This window comes from Larus michahellis, unplaced genomic scaffold (genome assembly GCF_964199755.1).
Source record: "Larus michahellis unplaced genomic scaffold, bLarMic1.1 SCAFFOLD_231, whole genome shotgun sequence".
Taxonomy (NCBI): Eukaryota; Metazoa; Chordata; class Aves; order Charadriiformes; family Laridae; genus Larus; species Larus michahellis.
The window spans coordinates 1-17,958 of NW_027436212.1; the positions used below are offsets into that span (position 1 = coordinate 1).

A 17,958-nucleotide genomic window follows, 5' to 3' on the forward strand; every position below is an offset into this window, starting at 1 on the left:
CATGCGGACGATCGACGGGAAACCCGAATATCGCAACGGGCTGGTGAGGGGGGGGCACGTTTTGGGGGGGGGGGGGGACACGACACACATTTTTAGGGCGGGGGGGGGTCCCTTCACTTTGGGGGGGCGTGTTAAGATTTTTAGGGGAGTCCTCAGTGGTTTAGGGGGGGCGTTTCCCAGTTTTTTCGGGGGAGCCCCCAGGATTTTGGGGGGGGGGGGTGTCGGGGGGGCAGAATTTGTTTTAGGGGGGGGGGTCCCCACCTTTTTTGGGGAGTTTCCCAGCATTTGGAGGGGGGGGGTTCTCGGTGGTTTTGGGGGGGGTTTCCCAGCATTTTGGGGGGGGGTCCCAAAGATTCGGGAGGGGGGATCTCCCCCCCCACCCCCAATTTTTGGGGCCCCCCCCACCGGGACGTGCTGGTGAAGGGGGTGTCCCAAGTTTGGGGTTTTTCCCCCCACTTTGCGGGGGGGGTTCCCCTGAATTTGGGACCCCCCCCACCCCGGCCACGATTAGGAAGGGGGTGTCCCAGTTCTGGGGGGGGGGGGGGGGTGTTTCCCGCCATTTTGGGGGGGGCGTTCCTCAAATGTTGCGGGGGGGGGGGGGTTCCCCTGAATTTTGGGACACACCCCCCCCCCCAACCCCACCCAGGCCATGATTAGGAAGGGGGTGTCCCAGTTCTAGGGGGGGGGGGTTCCCCTGAATTTTGGGGCTCGACCCCGATTTTTGGCGGCGCCCCCCCCGACCCCCGTGCCCCCCCCGTGCCCCCCCAGGACGTGCTGGTGAAGGTGGTGCGCTACGAGGGTTTCTTCAGCCTGTGGAAGGGCTTCACCCCCTACTACGCCCGGCTGGGCCCCCACACGGTGCTGACCTTCATCTTCCTCGAGCAGATGAACAAGTGGTACCGGCGCCTCTTCCTCAGCCCCTGACCCACGGCTGCCGTGGGGCAGCCCCATAGCGGCCGGGGGAGGGGCGGCGGCGGCCCTGCAGGGGTGTGTGGGGCGTCTCGTGGTCCCTATGGGGGCCGGGGGGGGGGGGTGTGTGTATCTCTGTAGGGGCTGGGGGGGGATGTCTCGTGGTCCCCGTGGGGGCTGTGGGGCAGCCCCATGGCACTATGGGGGCTGTGGGGCAGCTCTGTGGGGCCTGGGGGGGGTGTCTCATGATCCCTGTGGGGCAGCCCCATGGCGCTACAGGGGCTGGACAGTGGCCCTATAGGGACTGGGGGGTGTCTTGTGGTCCCTATGGGGGCTGGGGGGGTGTCTCCTGGGCCCCATAGTGGCCGTGGGGCAGCCCCATAGCACCTGGGGGGCAGCCTTATGGGGCCTGTGGGGTGTTTTGTGGTCCCTATGGGGCAGCCCCATGGCGCTATAGGGGCTGGAGAGTGGCCCAATGGGGGCTGGGGGTTGTCTCATGGTCCCTATGGGGACTGTGGGGTATCTCATTGTCCCTATAGGGGCTATAGAGTAGCCCTATGGGGGCTGTGGGGCAGCCCCATGGCTCTGGGGGCTGTAGGGTGTCTCTGTGAGGTGGCCCCATGCTTCTATAGGGCTGTAGAGTGTCTCTATGGGGGCTGTGGGGCAGCCCCATGGCTCTATAGGGGCTATAGGGTAGCCCTATAGGGGCTGTGGGGTGTCTTATTGTCCCTATGGGAGTTGGAGGGTCCCATGTGGGGGGAGGGACCCCCCATAGGGGGGTCCCCCATATAGGGGGAGGGATATGGGGCAGCCCCACGGCCCAATGGGGGCTGGTAGGGGGTCCCTGTAGGGGCCTATGGGGTGTCTTGGTGTCCCTATGGGGGCTATAGGGCGGCCCAACATCCCTATGGGGCAGCCCCGTGGGGACTGTAGGGTGTCCCTATGGAGGGCTATTGCGTGTCCGTGGGTCTCTACGTGCTATGGGGCAGCCCCACATCCCTATGGGGCAGCTGTGGGTCCCTATAGGGGCTGTAGGGTGTCCCTATAGGGGCTGTGGGGTCTCTCTCTGTCCTATGGGGTGTCTCTGGGTCCCTGTGGGTGCTATGGGGCAGCCCCGCGTCCCCATGGGGCAGCCCTGGGTCCCTGTAGGGCTGTGGGGTGCCCCCCATGTCCCTACAGATCAGTGCAGCCGTTGGCGTCAGATATGGGGTGCTGCTATGGGGCGACCCCAAATCACAGCCCCCCACCCCCCCACCGTGGGGCTGGACACCTGGGTCCCCCTGACTTGTGGGTCTGGGGGGGGGGGCAGCCCCATATCCCTCCCCATATCCCCCAGTACCTGGGGGTCACAGGTCCCACGGCATCCCCCCTGCCCCACACGTCTCCCTCTGCCCCCCCAACCAGCCCAAGGTCAATTTTTGGGGGAGTTTCGGCATTTTATTGATTGTCAAGGACACGTGTGGGGCAGGAGGCCCCCAACCTCTGCCCCACAGTGGGCCCCCCCCCCCCGTGCTGTGGGGCACCCCACGGCCCCGTAAAGTGCTTCGTTAATGACTCCTCGTTATAAAATAATTAATTAAAATGAAATCATGACGAGAGCGAGCAGTGGAGTGGTTGGGGGGCAGACCCACGGCAAGTGGGGCCTGACCCACAGGGCGGTCTGCCCCATGGCAGGGCTGGGGGGGCTGCCCCACAGCAGGCCGCGCCCCCCCCCCCCTCCCCTCCCTCACCCGCAGCGGCCCCGTCTCCTGCAGCCGGCGGCGGGGGCCGGGCCCGCCATGGCCCGGGGGGTCCCGGTGGGTCGGTCCCGGTGGGTCCGGGGGGGTCCCGGGTCCGTCCTGTCCCCCCGCCCCCCCCTCGCCCCGCCCCCTCCCGGCCAGGCCCCGCCCCCGGCGGCCCCGCGCGCGCGGATGGGCCTGGGAGGGGGGGGGGGAGAGGACCCGGCGCGAGGCGTTCCCGCGCTTTTCTTCCCGCCCTTTTTCACGGGGCCGGGTCGGGGGGGGGGGGGGGACGGACACGACGACGGGACACGGGACGATGCCAGAGGCGACATTTTCCCCCCCCCCCGGAGGGGACGGGAGAGGGGACACCGGGCTCCAGGAGGTGACAGGGGAGGGGACATTCCCCCCCCAGGAGGTGACAGGAGGGAGGACCCCCACGATGGGGGGGGGGAGGTGACAGGGAAGGGGACACCCCCCCCCTCAGTCCACGCAGAGGCAGCGAGTTGATGGAGCCATTTATTGCCCCCCCCCCCCCCCCCCCGGGACCCCCACCTTGGGGGGGGGACACACACCCAGGTTTGGGGATGGGGCCCCCCCCCCGTCGTCTGGGTGTCCGTGTCCCCCCCCCTCAGGTTTGGGGGGTGCCCCCTCAGATGGGGGGGCCGCCGTCCCCCCCCGGCAGCTGGTCCCCGGCCAGCAGCTCCCGCTCCACGCCGTCGGCGGTGATGGTGGCCAGGCGGATCACCCCCCCGCTGGAGCCGTCCCGCCCCATGGCCAGCGCCAGCCCTGGGGGGCAGACATGGGTCAGGGACCACCCCCCCGACACCCCCCTGGGCCCCCCCCCGCTCCAAACACCCCCACGTTACCCCCGTAGGTGCCCCTGTGTCCCCCCCTAAACTGCCCCGGGCCCCCCCGCCGCGTGCCCCCCAAACGCCCTCTGTGCTGGCCATGCCCCCCCCACCCCCCCAAAGCCCTCTGTGCCCCCCTGTTGCCCCCCGAGTCCTCCCCCCCCCCCCCCAATGCAAGGCCCCATCTGTACCCTGCCATGGCATCCCCCCCCAGACGCCCCCCTCCGTGCCCCCCCCCCGGCCCCACCTCGGGCGACGAAGTCCCTGCCCTGCTCCCGGCTCATGCCGGGCCGGAAGGTGGCGTCCAGGAAGCCGTAGATGTAGGAGCTGCCGGAGCCCCCCACCGCGAAGGGCTGGCGCAGGAGCATCCCCCCCATGGGCACCACATACACCTGGGGGGGCACAGAGCGCCGTGGGGCAGCCATGGGGAGGCGACCCCCGCCCCCGCCCCCCTCCCCATGGGTACCAGGTACAGGTGGGGAGGAGGAAAGGGGGGGGGGGGGCTACGGGGAAGCAGGCGGACACCCTATGGGCACCACGCACACCTGGGGGGCTATGGGGCAGCTATGGGGCGGGGGGGGTGGAAGGGGGGTATGGGGCAGGGAGGGAGATGCCTGAGCCCCCCCCCCACTGTGAAGGGCTGGCGCAGGAGCATCCCTCCATGAGCACCACATACACCTGGGGGGGGACGGGGGGCGGCTGTGGGGTGGCTATGGGGCAGAGAAGGGTGCTGTGGGGCAGAGAAGGGTGCTGTGGGGCAGAGAAGGGGATAATAAGACATGGAAAAAGATGCTGTTGGCAAAGACATGTGGTATAGAATAGAAAAGGAAACGCTATGGGGCAGAAAGCCCTGCTATGGGGCAGAGAAAAGCACTATGGGGCAGAGGATGAAATGCCAGTATAGAGAAATGGATGTTGAAGCGTAATGAGATGTGTTAGGGGGTAGAAAGAGCGATGCTATGGGGCAGAGAGCCCCGCTATGGGGCAGAGGGGAACCCGCTGTGGGGCAGAGGAGGGTGCTATGGGGCAGAAGCCCCGCTATGGGGCAAAGGATGACGTCTTAGGTGGGAAAAGCAGACGCTGAGCGGCGGCGAGAGGTATTACAGCACAGAAGGAGGGACGCCGTGGGGCAGAGAGCCCCGCCGTGGGGCAGAGCCCCCCCACCTGCCCCCCGCGCCGTGGGTCCCAGCCGGCCACGATGACGCCGGCGCTGAGCTCCTCGCGGTAGCGGTAGCAGCTCTGCTGGAAGAGGCGGGCGGCCGTGCCCACGCGGGGCGGCTCCGCCAGCTCCACGCTGCGGGCGGGGCATGGGCGGGGTCAGCCGTGCCCTGGCCACGCCCACCCACCACACCTTGGCCACGCCCTCCCCAGCATTGGGCCACACCCTGCCCCACCCCCACGCCCCCCCGACCACGCCCCCCCCCCCCCCCCCGGCATGCCCACGCCCTGCCCTGCTCCGCCCTCACTCTGACCACCCCCCCCCGGCCACACCCTGCCCCGTGCCCCGCCCGTGACCACACCCTGCCCCGCCCGGCCCCGCCCCACCTGTGGAAGCCCAGCTGATAGGCCACGGCGTCGGCCACCGCCTGGGTGTCGGCGGCAGAGCCCGAGCGGCAGCAGAAGATGAGGTCATGGACGGGGGTCAGCTTGTCCGTCACCCGATTGGCCACGTACGACCTGCCCCGTGATGTCACCGTGATGTCACGGCAGAGGCCACACACCCCCCTCCCCCGCCGCCCCCCGAAAGGAGCCGCCCACGTGGGAGTGACGGCGCAGGTGACAAGGGAGGGGCTGGGGACACCCGGGACCCCCCCTCCGTCACAGTGACATCATGGGTGACACGAGTGATGTCGTGGTGATGTCACGGGGAACACGATGGGGGACGTGGGTGACATCACAGGGGACAAGGGAGGAGCTGGGGACAGCTGGGATCACGCCGTTACGGTGACATCATGGGTGACATCACAGGTAACACGACGGGGACACGGTGACATCAGCGGGGCCGGGGACAATGGGTGGCCTCTGGGGCTGCCCCCACGGTGACATCATCGCAATGACATCACAACGCCCACACGAGTGACACGGTGACACCCCCCAGGGCTGGGACCCCCTCAGCCCCCCCCCCGGTGACATCACGGTGACGTCACGGTGACCTCACCCGGTGGTGGTGCGGGAGTCGGCCCCGATGACGACGCCCCCGTCGAACTCCACGGCCATGATGGTGGTCTGGGGGGAGGGGGGGAGCTTGGGGGGCTCTGCCCCACAGACTGCCCCATAGCGCCCCCCCCGGCCCATAGCGATCCTTCTGCCCCACAGACTGCCCCATAGCCACTCCCCTCCTGCCCCATAGTGACCCCTCTGCCCCATAGCCACCCCCCTCCTGCCCCATAGTGACCCCTCTGCCCCACAGCCACCCCCCTCCTGCCCCATAGTGAACCCCCCGCCCCACAGACTGGCCCATAGCGACCCCTCTGCCCCACAGACTGCCCCATAGCCACCCCCCTCCTGTCCCATAGTGACCCCCCCAGCCCCACAATTCCCTTCCCCAGCCCCACAACCGCGCCCCCCAGTCCCCCATGGGCCCCCCCCCAGCCCCACAACTGCCCCCCAGCCCCATAACTCCCCCTCCCCAACCCCACAAGGGGGTATCTCTGCCCCATAGCCCGCCCCCCCAGCCCCATAACCGGTCCCCCAGCCCCACAACTGACCCCTCAGCCCCACATCTCCCCCCCGCCCCACTCACGCCGGTGCTGACGGGCTCCCGGCCCCACTCCTGCCCCCCCGCGGGCCCGATCCCGGCCCAGGGCTCGGCCGCGGCCGCCCGCACCGTCACCGCCGCCGCCATCTTCCCTGTCGCGCTTTACGACGGCGCGACGCTTTTTACGACAACGTGGGGAGGGCGGCGCCGCGCTTTACGGCAGCGCGGCAGGGACGGCGGCACGGCCGGCCGCGCGCCTCCTCCCCACCCCCGGCAGCGCCCCCCCGGCGACCCCCGGTGTCCCCACGCCTCCTCCCGACCCCCCCCCGGCGACCCCCGGTGTCCCCACGCCTCCTCCCGACCCCCCCCCCGGTACCCCCCGGTGTCCCCACGCCTCCTCCAGACCCCCCCGGTACCCCCCGGTGTCCCCCGCGCCTCCTCCAGACCCCCCCGGTACCCCCCGGTGTCCCCAAGCCTCCTCCAGACCCCCCCGGTGTCCCCCGGTGTCCCCACACCTCCTCCAGCCCCCGCCCCGGTGCCCCCCGCGCCTCTTCCAGACCTCCCCCGGTGTCCCCCGGTGCCCCAGACCCCCCCCCGGTGCCCCCGCGCCTCTTCCAGACCCCCCCCCGGTGCCCCCCGGTGTCCCCACGCCTCCTCCCGACCCCCCCCGGTGCCCCCCGCGCCTCCCCCAGCCCCCGGCAGCCCCCCGCGATCCCGGGCCCGGCGCGGGGCGGGTGACCAGGCCGCTGCGGCGCGTCTGAGGCGGGGGGAGGCTGCGGGGAAGGTCTGCCGTGACCCTCACCCGCGCCTCTGCGTGTTCCAGCGGGTTTTTCTTTTCTTTTTTTTTTTTTTTTTTTTTTCCCTTTTTTGTCCTTTTTTTTTTTTGCAGGCGGCGCAGAGGACCCTGCCGGCCGGAGGATTTACCCGGTTGCCCGACCCTGGTTTTTCTCGTCCAGGTGGCTTTTCTCGGCCCTCGGGAGCCACGTTGAGGGAGGCCAGGGACGAGGTGGGGAGTTTCGGGGGGGGGTTCAGAGGTCTTCCTCGTCTTTCCCCTCCTTCCCCGTCTTTCCCCTCCTTCCCCGGTTCCTTCTTTCCTCCTTCCCCCATCCCCTGTTCCCTCCTTCCCTCTCTCCCCGTTCTTCCCCCCAATCCGCATTTCCCCTTTCTTTTCCCCGTCCTCTGTTCCTCCTTTCCTTCTTCCCCCATTCTTCCCCTCCCTGTCCCACATCTCCCCTTTTCTCCCCACCCGGTCCTGTTCCTCTCCCCCTTGTTCCATGTTCCCCCTTCCTTCTTTTCCCACGCTTTCCTCTCCGTCCCCTGTCCCTCCTTTTCTCCTTTCCCTGTTCTCTTCCCACATCCACCGTTCCTCCTTTCCCTCCTTTCGCCATTCTCCCTTCTGTTGCCTGTTCCCCCTTTCCTTCTTTCCCAATTCTTTCCCCCGTCCCACATTTCCCCTTTCTTCCCTCCCCGTCCCCTGTTCCCCTTTTCCTCTTTCCCCACTCTCCCCTGTCCCGTCCCCTGTTCCCCCTTTCTCCCTTTCTTCCCTCCGTTCTCTCTTCCCCCTTTCCTTCGCCCTGTCCCCCCCCCGCCAGCCCCGTACCTGGTCCCCCCTCTCCCTTCCCTTCCTCTCTTGTCCCTCTTTTCTCTCTTTCCCTCCGCCTTGTCCCCTTTCTCCCTTTCCCCTTTCTCCCCTTCCCATATCCCCGCTTTGCCCCTTGTTCCCCCCGTGTCCCCCCAGGGCCCCATCCACCTTTTCTGCCTTTTCCCCCGTGTCCTCTGTCCCCTCTTTTCTCTTTTCGTTCCCCCCGGTACCGCCTTTCCCCGTTCTTCCTCCCCGGCCTTTCTTTCTCCCCGGTCCCGTTTCCCCTTTCTGCCTTTCTTTCCCCCGTGCCCCGTTTCCCCGTTCGTCCCGTTCCCCGTCTTTCTCCTCTTGTCCCTTGCCCGCTGGTTCCCGTTTCTTCCCCCGTGTCCCCTTCCCCCTTTCGTCACCCCCGTCCCCCTTTTCATCCCCCCGTCTCCTCCCTTTTCCCACTCCCTTCCCCACCTTTCTCCCCCGTACCCCTTGTTCTCCTCCCCTTCCCCCCGTCCCGTCCCCTCCCGTCCCATCCCATCCCGTCCCATCCCATCTCATCCCATCCCATCCCGTCCCCTTCCCCCCATCCCATCCCGTCCCATCCCGCTATTCTTTACCCCCGTCTCCTGTCCCCCCTTTCCCCTTTCTTCCCCGTCCCCTTTGCCTTTTCCCCCGTCCCTCCTGTCTCCTGTCTCCCTTTTCCTCCTTTTTCCGTTCTTCCTCCGCCGTCCCCCATTTTCTTCTTCCTTCCCCCGTTCTCTCGCCACCTTTCTTTCCCCCATTCCCTGTTTCTGCCTTTCCCCTCCCGTTTACTCCCATCCTCTTTCCCCCCCCGTTCTTTCTCCCGTTGTCCCTGTGCCCCCATTCCCCCTTTCCCTCCCTCTTCTTCCTTTCCCCCCTTTCCCCTTTTTTCCCCCCTTGGTCTCCTTTCTCCCTGTCCCCTGTTTTCCCCTCCCTGCCCCGTGTCCCGTCTTTCTTTCCCCATTCTTCCCCCCTGTATCTTGTCCCCCGTTTCCCTTGTCTTGGTCTCCCATCCCCCTTTCCCCTCTCGTCCCTGTCCCCCTTTTTTCCCCTTATTCCCCCCCAGTGCCCCCTTTCTCGCCCCGTCCCCCGTCCGTTCTTTCCGCCTTCCTTTCCGCGCCATTCCCCACTTCTCCCCCCTTCCCCTTTCCTCCCCCCTCTCTCCACCTTCCCATTCTTCCCCCTTTTCCCCGGTATTCACTGCTCCTGCTCCTGAGTGACCCCTTTTCCCTCCTGTTCTGCTCCATGCCTTGTCCCCCCCCTTCCCCCCCCCCCTTCATCCCTTTCTCCTTCCTGTTCCACTGTCACTTCTCCTCTTCCCCTTTCCTTTACCCTTTTCTTTTCAACCTCACCTTTCCCCTTTTTTCCTTCCCCTTTTTTCCCTTTTTTTTTACCATTTCAACACCCCTTCCCCCCTTCGCTTTCCCCCCTTCGCTTTCCCCCCTTCGCTTTCCCCCCTTCGCTTCCCCCCTTCGCTTCCCCCCTTCGCTTTCCCCCCTTCGCTTTCCCCCCTTCGCTTTCCCCCCTTCGCTTTCCCCCCTTCGCTTTCCCCCTTCGCTTTCCCCCTTCGCTTTCCCCCTTCGCTTTCCCCCTTCGCTTCCCCCCTTCGCTTTCCCCCCTTCGCTTTCCCCCCTTCGCTTTCCCCCCTTCGCTTTCCCCCCTTCGCTTTCCCCCCTTCGCTTTCCCCCCTTCGCTTTCCCCCCTTCGCTTTCCCCCCTTCGCTTTCCCCCCTTCGCTTTCCCCCCTTCGCTTTCCCCCCTTCGCTTTCCCCCCTTCGCTTTCCCCCCTTCGCTTTCCCCCCTTCGCTTTCCCCCCTTCGCTTTCCCCCCTTCGCTTTCCCCCTTCGCTTCCCCCCTTCGCCTTCCCCCCTTCGCCTTCCCCCCTTCGCCTTCCCCCCTTCGCCTTCCCCCCTTCGCTTCCCCCCTTCGCTTCCCCCCTTCGCTTCCCCCCTTCGCCTTCCCCCCTTCGCCTTCCCCCCTTCGCCTTCCCCCCTTCGCCTTCCCCCCTTCGCCTTCCCCCCTTCGCCTTCCCCCCTTCGCTTCCCCCCTTCGCTTCCCCCTTCGCTTTCCCCCCTTCGCTTTCCCCCCTTCGCTTTCCCCCCTTCGCTTTCCCCCCTTCGCCTTCCCCCCTTCGCTTTCCCCCCTTCGCCTTCCCCCCTTCGCCTTCCCCCCTTCGCCTTCCCCCCTTCGCCTTCCCCCCTTCGCCTTCCCCCCTTCGCCTTCCCCCCTTCGCCTTCCCCCCTTCGCCTTCCCCCCTTCGCCTTCCCCCCTTCGCCTTCCCCCCTTCGCCTTCCCCCCTTCGCCTTCCCCCCTTCGCCTTCCCCCCTTCGCCTTCCCCCTTCGCCTTCCCCCCTTCGCCTCCCTATTCCCTGTCCTCTTTCCCTTTCACCTTTCCAGCTTTCCCTTTTCTGCTTTCCTTCCCTTTTCCCCAAGCCCCTTCTCCTCCTTCCCCGCTCTCCTTTCCCCATTCCCCTTCCTATTCTCCGTCCCATTTCCCTTTGTTTCCCTTTCCCCCCTTCCCTTTTCCGTCTCTTTTCCCCTTCCTGTTCCGCTGTCGTCTCTCCTCGTCCCCTTCCCATTTTCCCCTTCCCGCCTTCTGCCAGTCCTTTTGGGTGACCTTATGGATTACAGCACCGGGGATTCTCCCCCCACCGCCCCCCAAAAAAAAAAATTAAACCATATGGGAGATCTCATATTTTGATGACATTTTTTTTTTTTTGGCCTAAACACAACTTCAACCAAAGTTTAAATTGTGTAGTTTACAAACGGACTCGCAGCGTTTCAGCCGTAGCGCGTGGCGCGGGGTCCGCGCGCAGCGGGGGGATTTGCTCGGGGGCTTTACGAAGAGGCGCCTGAATGCGGCGGATTCTCCCGGCGTTTGGGCAGCGCCGTCCCGGTGCTCTGTCCCTGCCCGCTTTCCAGCGCCGCGTTTCCCCGGTGGCGTCTCCCGCTGGCAGCGCCGCCGGCCGGGCGTCCCTCCGGGGGTGGCACCCAGCAGCGCCGTGCTGCGGTTGCAGCCACGGATTTTGGGGAGGGAGCGTCACGGTGCCAGCCCCCAGCCGCGCGAGCGAAGCCAAATGCGTTCACAGCGTTAAGTGTTTTTATCGGGTGCACAGAAACCCGGCGCAGACCTTTCCCCCGACGGGGACGGGACGGGGCACGTCCCAGCACCAGCGAGAAGGTTTCGTGCTGCGCCGGGAATCTCCGAAATTGCAGCAATTGGCCCCGGTCCCGGCCGCGGGGGCTGAGGTGGCGCTGGCCGCGCTGGGGCTGGGGCCGGGCCGTTTCCCCACAGCCCCCCCCCGTCCCTCCGAGGGACCCCGCGACCCTCGGGCCCGTCTCTGCGGCGCTGGGCTGGAATCGGGCGTTTCTGCCTCGCGCGGCTCCAGGTTTGCAGCCGGCGGCGGAGCCCCCCGAGGGGACGGGGCCAGCCCCGGGCCCGGGCGTTTTGGGCCTTTTTTGGGGTGAATAGAAGGGGGTGTGGGTGTGTGTGTGGGGGGGTGTGTGGGGGGGTGTGGGGGGGTGTGTGGGGGTGTGGGTGTGTGTGCGGGGGGGTGTGTGGGGGTGTGTGGGGGTGTGGGGGTGGGTGGGTGGGTGGGTGGGTGTGTGTGTGTGTCTCAGGGGGTGATGATGTCATTTGGGACCCTGTGACGTCACCGGGGCAGCGATGATGCGGCGGAGGAGCAGGTGAGTGGGGGATGGGGGGGGGGGGGGGGGTTACGTGAGGGTCCCCCAAAAGAGGTGGGTCACAGCCCCAAAACGCCTGAAAATTCTCGGGATGCATTAAAAAAATGGGAGAACCTGTAACTGTGGGCGTGAGGCGCTGAAATAGCGAACAGTCTGGTTTATACGTGAGAAATACATGCATAGAGGAGTGATTTATGTATGTAAAGTAAGTTCAAAATAAAAACCTCTCAACGTTTCTGTGCTTCTGCGTTATGTGAAAGACCATGGAATGTAAAAATACTTACAGGAATGTATTTATGAGAAGGTATTAGTGCCAAAACAGATGCGTGGGCGTCGCAGTCTGAGCCCCTTCTCAGGGTCGGCGCCAACAGGCGACGGCGGTTCCCGAAACGCACGAACGCGCGCGACAGCGCGACCGTCACCGCGCCACGGGCGGCTTCGTGCGGCCAGAAAGGGAAAAATAAAACGTCGCGCAGGAAAAGCCAAAATCGCCGATTTTTACGCTGCGGGAAAGACATCGCCCCCGCCCCCCCCCCCCCCCCCCCCTCCCCGGCCCTGCTGCCCCGCGCGGAGCGACGCGGCCTCCCCGGGGCTCGTTTTTGGGGGGGGAAACCCCCCGTTCGGCGGGTTTTTGTGCGGAGGCGGCGCCGGCCGGGGCTGCGAGCGCGGACGGGGCCGGGAGCCCCCACCCCGGGGAGCGGTTCCGGGGCCCGGCTGGAGCGCGGCGGGCTGAGGGCGGCCACCGCTCGCCCCCCCCGTGAGCGCCGAGAGCGGGTGACGGGGGGGGGGGGGGCGGGGGGGCGCTGCGGTGGGGGAGGGGCGCGGGCACCCAGGCCCCGCCCCCGACGGCGCCGCGCGTGGGTTCCGCAGCGCGCGCGCGGCTCCGCGGAGGCCGGTCCGGCGAGTGTCCCGGGAAAGCGGCGGCCGGAGGGCGAACCAGGAAGCGCCGGGACTCCGCCGAGCTCCGCGCCGCCTGGAGCGGCGTCGGTGCCGCCCGCCCGGCCTCGAGAGCCGCCGTCGGCGCTCCAGTATCGGCTCTTACGCGTTACCGCGCCCCAGTCAGTGCCCGGCAGTTTTCCGGGTGTCCATCTCCATGGCCCCGCCGTCCTCCAGGACCCGGGAAGTGCCCCCTCAGTCCTCCGACGCGCGTCTCTATGGCGCTTTAGTCCTCCAGGGGCCCCTTCAGTCCTCCGACGCGCGTCTCTATGGCAGTTAAGTCCTCCAGGGGCCCCCTCAGTCCTCCGACGCGCGTCTCTATGGCGCTTTAGTCCTCCAGGTGCCCCCTCAGTCCTCCGACGCGCGTCTCTATCGCGCTTTAGTCCTCCAGGGGCCCCCTCAGTCCTCCGACGCGCGTCTCTATGGCAGTTAAGTCCTCCAGGAGCCCCCTCAGTCCTCCGACACACGTCTCTATGGCGCTTTAGTCCTCCAGGGGCCCCCTCAGTCCTCCGACGCGCGTCTCTATGGCGCTTTAGTCCTCCAGGGGCCCCCTCAGTCCTCCGACGGGCGTCTCTATGGCAGTTAAGTCCTCCAGGGGCCCCCTCAGTCCTCCGACGCGCGTCTCTATGGCAGTTAAGTCCTCCAGGGGCCCCCTCAGTCCTCCGACGCGCGTCTCTATGGCGCTTTAGTCCTCCAGGGGCCCCCTCAGTCCTCCGACGCGCGTCTCTATGGCAGTTAAGTCCTCCAGGGGCCCCCTCAGTCCTCCGACGCGCGTCTCTATGGCAATTTAATCCTCCAGGAGCCCCCTCGGTCCTCCGACACACGTCTCTATGGCATTTTGAAACTTAATTTCTTACTTTCCATCTCTTTCTTTCTAATTCTTATGTTTCTTGATCCCAGTTAGTTTTCAGTTATTCTTGCTACCTTTCCCCCTATCTGTCTCCCCAAATAAATTTTAATTTCTTTCCCATGTTTCTTGTACCCTGTCGCTTTTCATAATCGTCTTCCTCCCTCTCTTTCTGTGCAGTCTCGGAGCCTCGCTGCCTGGGTGTGTAGAGTCCAGGGCAGGCAGAATAGTGATGAGAGTCTGTAGTTAATACGTGGATCTGTCAAGAAGTGGGGCTCCTTCCCTGATGGCTCGGGAGAAGAGAAGGGGTTTCTAAAGTTTTGGTGCTGGGGGATGGCTAGGAAACGGGTGTGGGTTCATGAGTCTTTCTCGGACAGGTTTTGCAGTTGGGTTTGGGTATTGATGGGGTCTGGTCTGTTCTAGCCTCTTGCATTTGAGGTGAGCCAGATAATAGCGAGGAGGAGCACAGAACTGGTGATTTCACGGAAATGCAATGGTAACGTTGTGTTTCTTGGCATCTTAGGTGCCGTGAATAATTGTCGCTGCAGCTTTGGCCTCCAGAATCGGTGTGGAGCAGGCGAGCGGAACGCCACGGCGTTTGGGAGGATGCGGGTGTTGCGGAAGAGGTTGGCATCTCCTCTCAAGGTGCTTATTGCTGGTGCTGTGGCTGCTTGTGAGATTTTTTTTTTTTTTTCCTTTTGCAGAGGAAGAGGAGGAACTTGGTGACTGCAGGCAGATATCAGATGGCTGTTTTTTGTGGATTGCATCAAGGATGGATTCCAACCCCCGACCCTCCAAAAGATAAGTTGAGAGACCGATGCCGGAGAGGGGCCAAGGGGACAAGGTTGACAGCTGCAAAAAGGGGTCTTTGAAGTTAGCATAGTGGTGAGGGCTGTCCCTGGGCACAGTCCCCTTTGGGCAGGTCAAGGATGTGGCTTACTGCTCAGCGTGATGCTAGCGCACCCCGGGCAGCGCGGTTCCAGCCTGTGTCTGTTGTCATGTCGTTCGTGTGGTCCGTGTTCTGTGTCTTAGACCTTTCTCGGGTCTCGAGGTCACCTTTAAGCTCCAGGAGCACGGTGTGGCGCCTCGGGCACCCTCCCTAGGGTCTCGAACGCCTGCACCTGTGGGCATAGCACCAATCGGCTGCCGCTTTTCTTGCGTTAGAAGCTTAAAGCATAGATTGGTCTTGTGTCTCAGAAGCTTCTGGACGGCCCACTTCTGCGACTGGGACTTCTTCCCTACGTCATTACATTCTTAGGCCTTGAAGCCAGGCTTCCTGCACATACATCTTATCAGGCTTGACAGTCCCTTCTTATCACAGATGGTGACATTCTACACTTTGTTTCAGGGGCTTCCATAGAGCCTCTTCACATCACCACCACGGTCTCCAGGTCTTCTTGCCCGACGGTGACGTCTGTCCAGGATGTCATCCTTCTTGCTGAGAGTTTTCTCTCACCCTTGAGGCGCGTTGTTTTTAGCGTTCTGTGTAGTGTTGGTCTGTGCTTGTGTGTGTGTCTGGCTCGGAGCCCCCTCTGCCCGGGTGTGTAGAGCTCAGGGTGGGCAGAATAGTGACGAGAGTCTATAGTTAATATGCGGATCTGTGGAGACCGAGGCAAAGGCTGTGTAGTCACCTGGAATTGCTGAGCTCTCAGTAGGTTATGGGGATGGGTGTTTCATTAGTGCATGTTGGCATAAGCAGAGCAAAGTTTGGAGAGGCTGTTTATGATTAGTGAAGGAGATAATATCTCAAAGATGTTTAGGCTGCTTTGTGTGGGGTGTAATGTTTGTGGGCTGGCTTTTTTTTTTGATGGCAGGCTGTAGTTGGACCTAGTTGAACCGTGTTTCTAAGTAGAAACAAGACCTTTGGAATTAAGCTGCTGCTCTGCATCAGGGTAATGTTTGATATTGTGTGGGTTTTTGTTTGTTTTTTTTTTTTCTTTTTAGATGCAGAAAGACGAGACGGGCAGAGCAACGCAGGGGAACCGAGAGGAGCGCCGTATGAAGGTGGCTCGGCACGAGGTATTAAAGGGAAGATCTGACCGGTGGCTCCATGAATACAATTGGGCAATTCTTTTTTTTTCATGTGAATGTGAGGTTGCGTAGCCATGTGCGAATGTGCTGGACTGAGGCACAACAGAACCAGTTTTCCTTTCAGTAATTCTACTTTTCAGGTAAGTCTCTTCCAACTAACTGAACTCTCTGAAAATAATGACATATTTTTCAGGTAGTATCCATTTCCAGAGCGCTAAGACCTTATGTTTACACTTAATGTGAAGGGATGTTATGCAGAGAGGCTCTTGCTTATACCTATTGCTATAACAACACAGCTCAGCTAACCTTTATATATGCCCTGTCGGAGGGTTGGATCAGAAAAGGGTAGATGGGTCGCACCCATGGTGAAGAGTAGACGGGACCGGTGACCCGAATCTGACTGATGGGCTATCACATCCCATCCTCATCACGCTCAGTATAAAAGTGGAGGGATCGGAGGGGTCGGTACCTTTCCTTCAACGGCTGGTGTCCGAGGACTCTTCTGTCTGTTTGACATCCTTCGATCCCCATCCGTGCGTTTGTGCTACCAGATCCAGAATCCAGTTCCAATCCGTCGCCAAGTCCAGTCTCGGACTTTGCCCGTGCCTGCCGGTGAAGCGATGGTCATACTGGGAGCCTGATACCGGCTTGTGTGTATATCTTATCTATTTTATTTTTTTCCTGTTATTGTTGTTTCTCCTCGGTATAACTTTTCTGTTTATATTTCATTACAAAAGAGTTCAGTTTCTCTTTCAGTTCCTAAGTCTCCCTCACGTTCTTTCCTTCCTCAGGAGAGAAGTTAAAAGAGAGCATCTGTCACTTGGTTTAATTCACAGCCTAAACTGCGACAGCAACGATGGTTAGGGCACGGGAGCGGACTCGGCCGAGGAGAGCGGCGGCCTAGAGCATTGGTTCTTTCTCACCTGCTATATTACAGGCGGCGCACAAGCCTCTGCTTGCACTCTGTCCGTCAGTCCTATCCAGAACATAGTTCTGGCAGAAGTCGGGTAATATGCGGAGTCTCGCTGGAAGTGATGTATGACCCCGCTAACATTGTGGGTTTTCTTTTACAAGGAATCGGAAGACATGCTGTTTTCTTTTAAAAACGTGTTTATCGGGCTTAATGATCTACTTGCCTATGAAGGTTAGGCGGATGTCTTTCTCTTTCTTTCTATGTCCTGAAAAAGTTTATTTAAGTTTACATACCTACCGGGCCCTGTTGCTGACACAAGTGACGTAGCTGTAGTAAAAGAGCACGTATTGTCATTTCCTCTAAGGGTCGCTTTCTCTGTTTTGGTGTTTTGCATGCTGTACTTCTCAGGCCTGTGAGAAAAGGCCGCTTCTCTGGCAGGCTCTATGGCTTCTGGAGGTCAGCCAGGCCCCTTTCCCAGGTGCTGGTGGGAAGGGCGGTGGGCGGGGTCCGGGGTATATAACCCACAGCGTCTGCGGGGGCAGCTCATTCTGCTGCCGGGCTTCTCCAGGGTCACAGCTCTGCTGGTCCTTCCGTCGCTCCCATCTTTGGAGGCGGCTCAGCTACTGGGGCGGAGATGTTATCCCATTTAGAGAATAGCAGGTGGGAAGCTGGAGGTGGTAAGACCTTGAGGACCAGGTGAGGTTTGGTAGCATGTACAGTAGAGAGCGGCCTCGTGTGCTGCTTCTCTTTCTTGTGGTTTTTCAGGTGAGTCACGTTGTAATGAGCGGTTTGGGGGTGGTGAGATGGTTTAAGGGTACGGTTTTCTGTCTTCCAGGCACGGCCACTTTTCTGGAATCCCTGGCTCTATTGAAGATGGAACTTTCTTGCTGTTTCTTTTTTCACTGGTTTTGCCGTATCCTGGGTAAAATGCTGATAACATTTGTCTCGATGAGGCAGATGATGAGATTACTTTGCAGAGACTGGGTGAGCATCTTGTCTCAAGAAAGCAGCAGGGACATAAGGTATAATGTCTTGCAGGGTGTGGGGCGCGTTGTTGCCTTCCCCCACGGTGCGCGAGGTACCGCTGTGTCCCTGGAGCATTTGTGGCTTGCGGCAGGCCCCTGGTGTAGGTTGGATCAGGGCTTCGCTGACTCTGTGGGTCTGTAGCAGAGCCCGGAGTCCATGGGAAGACAGAAGATAAGAGTTGATGGCGTAACGCAGGGAGGAGCTGAGAAGAGCAGCTCCTGAGGAGCGTCTGATGCCGGGTGTTCAGGCCGGCAAATAAAGGGTGGGAGCTGTGGGGTAGAAGTGGGGCTCCTTCCCTGATGGCTCAGGAGAAGAGACAGGTTTTCTAAAGTTTTGGCACCAGGGCATGGCTAGGAAAGGGAGGCGGGTTCACAAGTCTTTCTTGGACAGGTTTTGGAGATGGGTTTGTGTGTCATTGGAGCCTGGCGTGTTCTAGGCTCTTGCATTTGAGGTGAGACGGATAGTATCGAGGCGGGGCACGGGACTGGTGGTTGGCAGAAGCGCAGTGCGCAGGAAGGATTCAGATGCCTGGCCCTCCGAAAGCTTAGTTGACAGTCTGGCGCTGTAGAGGGGCGGAGGTGGACAATTGCAAAATGGGGTCTTTGATGTTAGCATAGTGGCGAGGGCTGTCCCGGGGCACAGTCATATTTGGGAAGTTAAAGGATGTGGCTTACTGTTCGGTGTGATGTTAGCGCATCCTGGGCAGGGCAGTTCCAGCCTGTGTGTGTTGTCGTGTCGTTTGTGTTGTC

The 17,958-nt window shown here is 62.5% G+C and overlaps 1 protein-coding gene and 1 long non-coding RNA gene across 2 annotated transcripts; one reads left to right on the forward strand and one right to left on the reverse strand.

The window, feature by feature from the left end:
- Nucleotides 1–2,507, forward strand: LOC141737096 (uncharacterized). The gene is made up of 2 exons (XR_012585137.1): nucleotides 1–43; nucleotides 769–2,507. It is a non-coding gene; the product is annotated as an uncharacterized LOC141737096 (long non-coding RNA).
- Nucleotides 2,508–3,135: 628 nt separating this feature from the next.
- Nucleotides 3,136–6,377, reverse strand: LOC141737095 (proteasome subunit beta type-6-like). The gene is made up of 6 exons (XM_074571711.1): nucleotides 6,222–6,377; nucleotides 5,637–5,704; nucleotides 5,024–5,155; nucleotides 4,643–4,772; nucleotides 3,726–3,870; nucleotides 3,136–3,416 (listed from the first exon to the last, which is right to left on the reverse strand). The coding sequence occupies exons 1-6, from the start codon at nucleotides 6,321–6,323 to the stop codon at nucleotides 3,280–3,282; spliced, it is 714 nt and encodes a 237-aa protein (XP_074427812.1). The 5' UTR covers nucleotides 6,324–6,377; the 3' UTR covers nucleotides 3,136–3,279.
- Nucleotides 6,378–17,958: the final 11,581 nt, after the last annotated feature.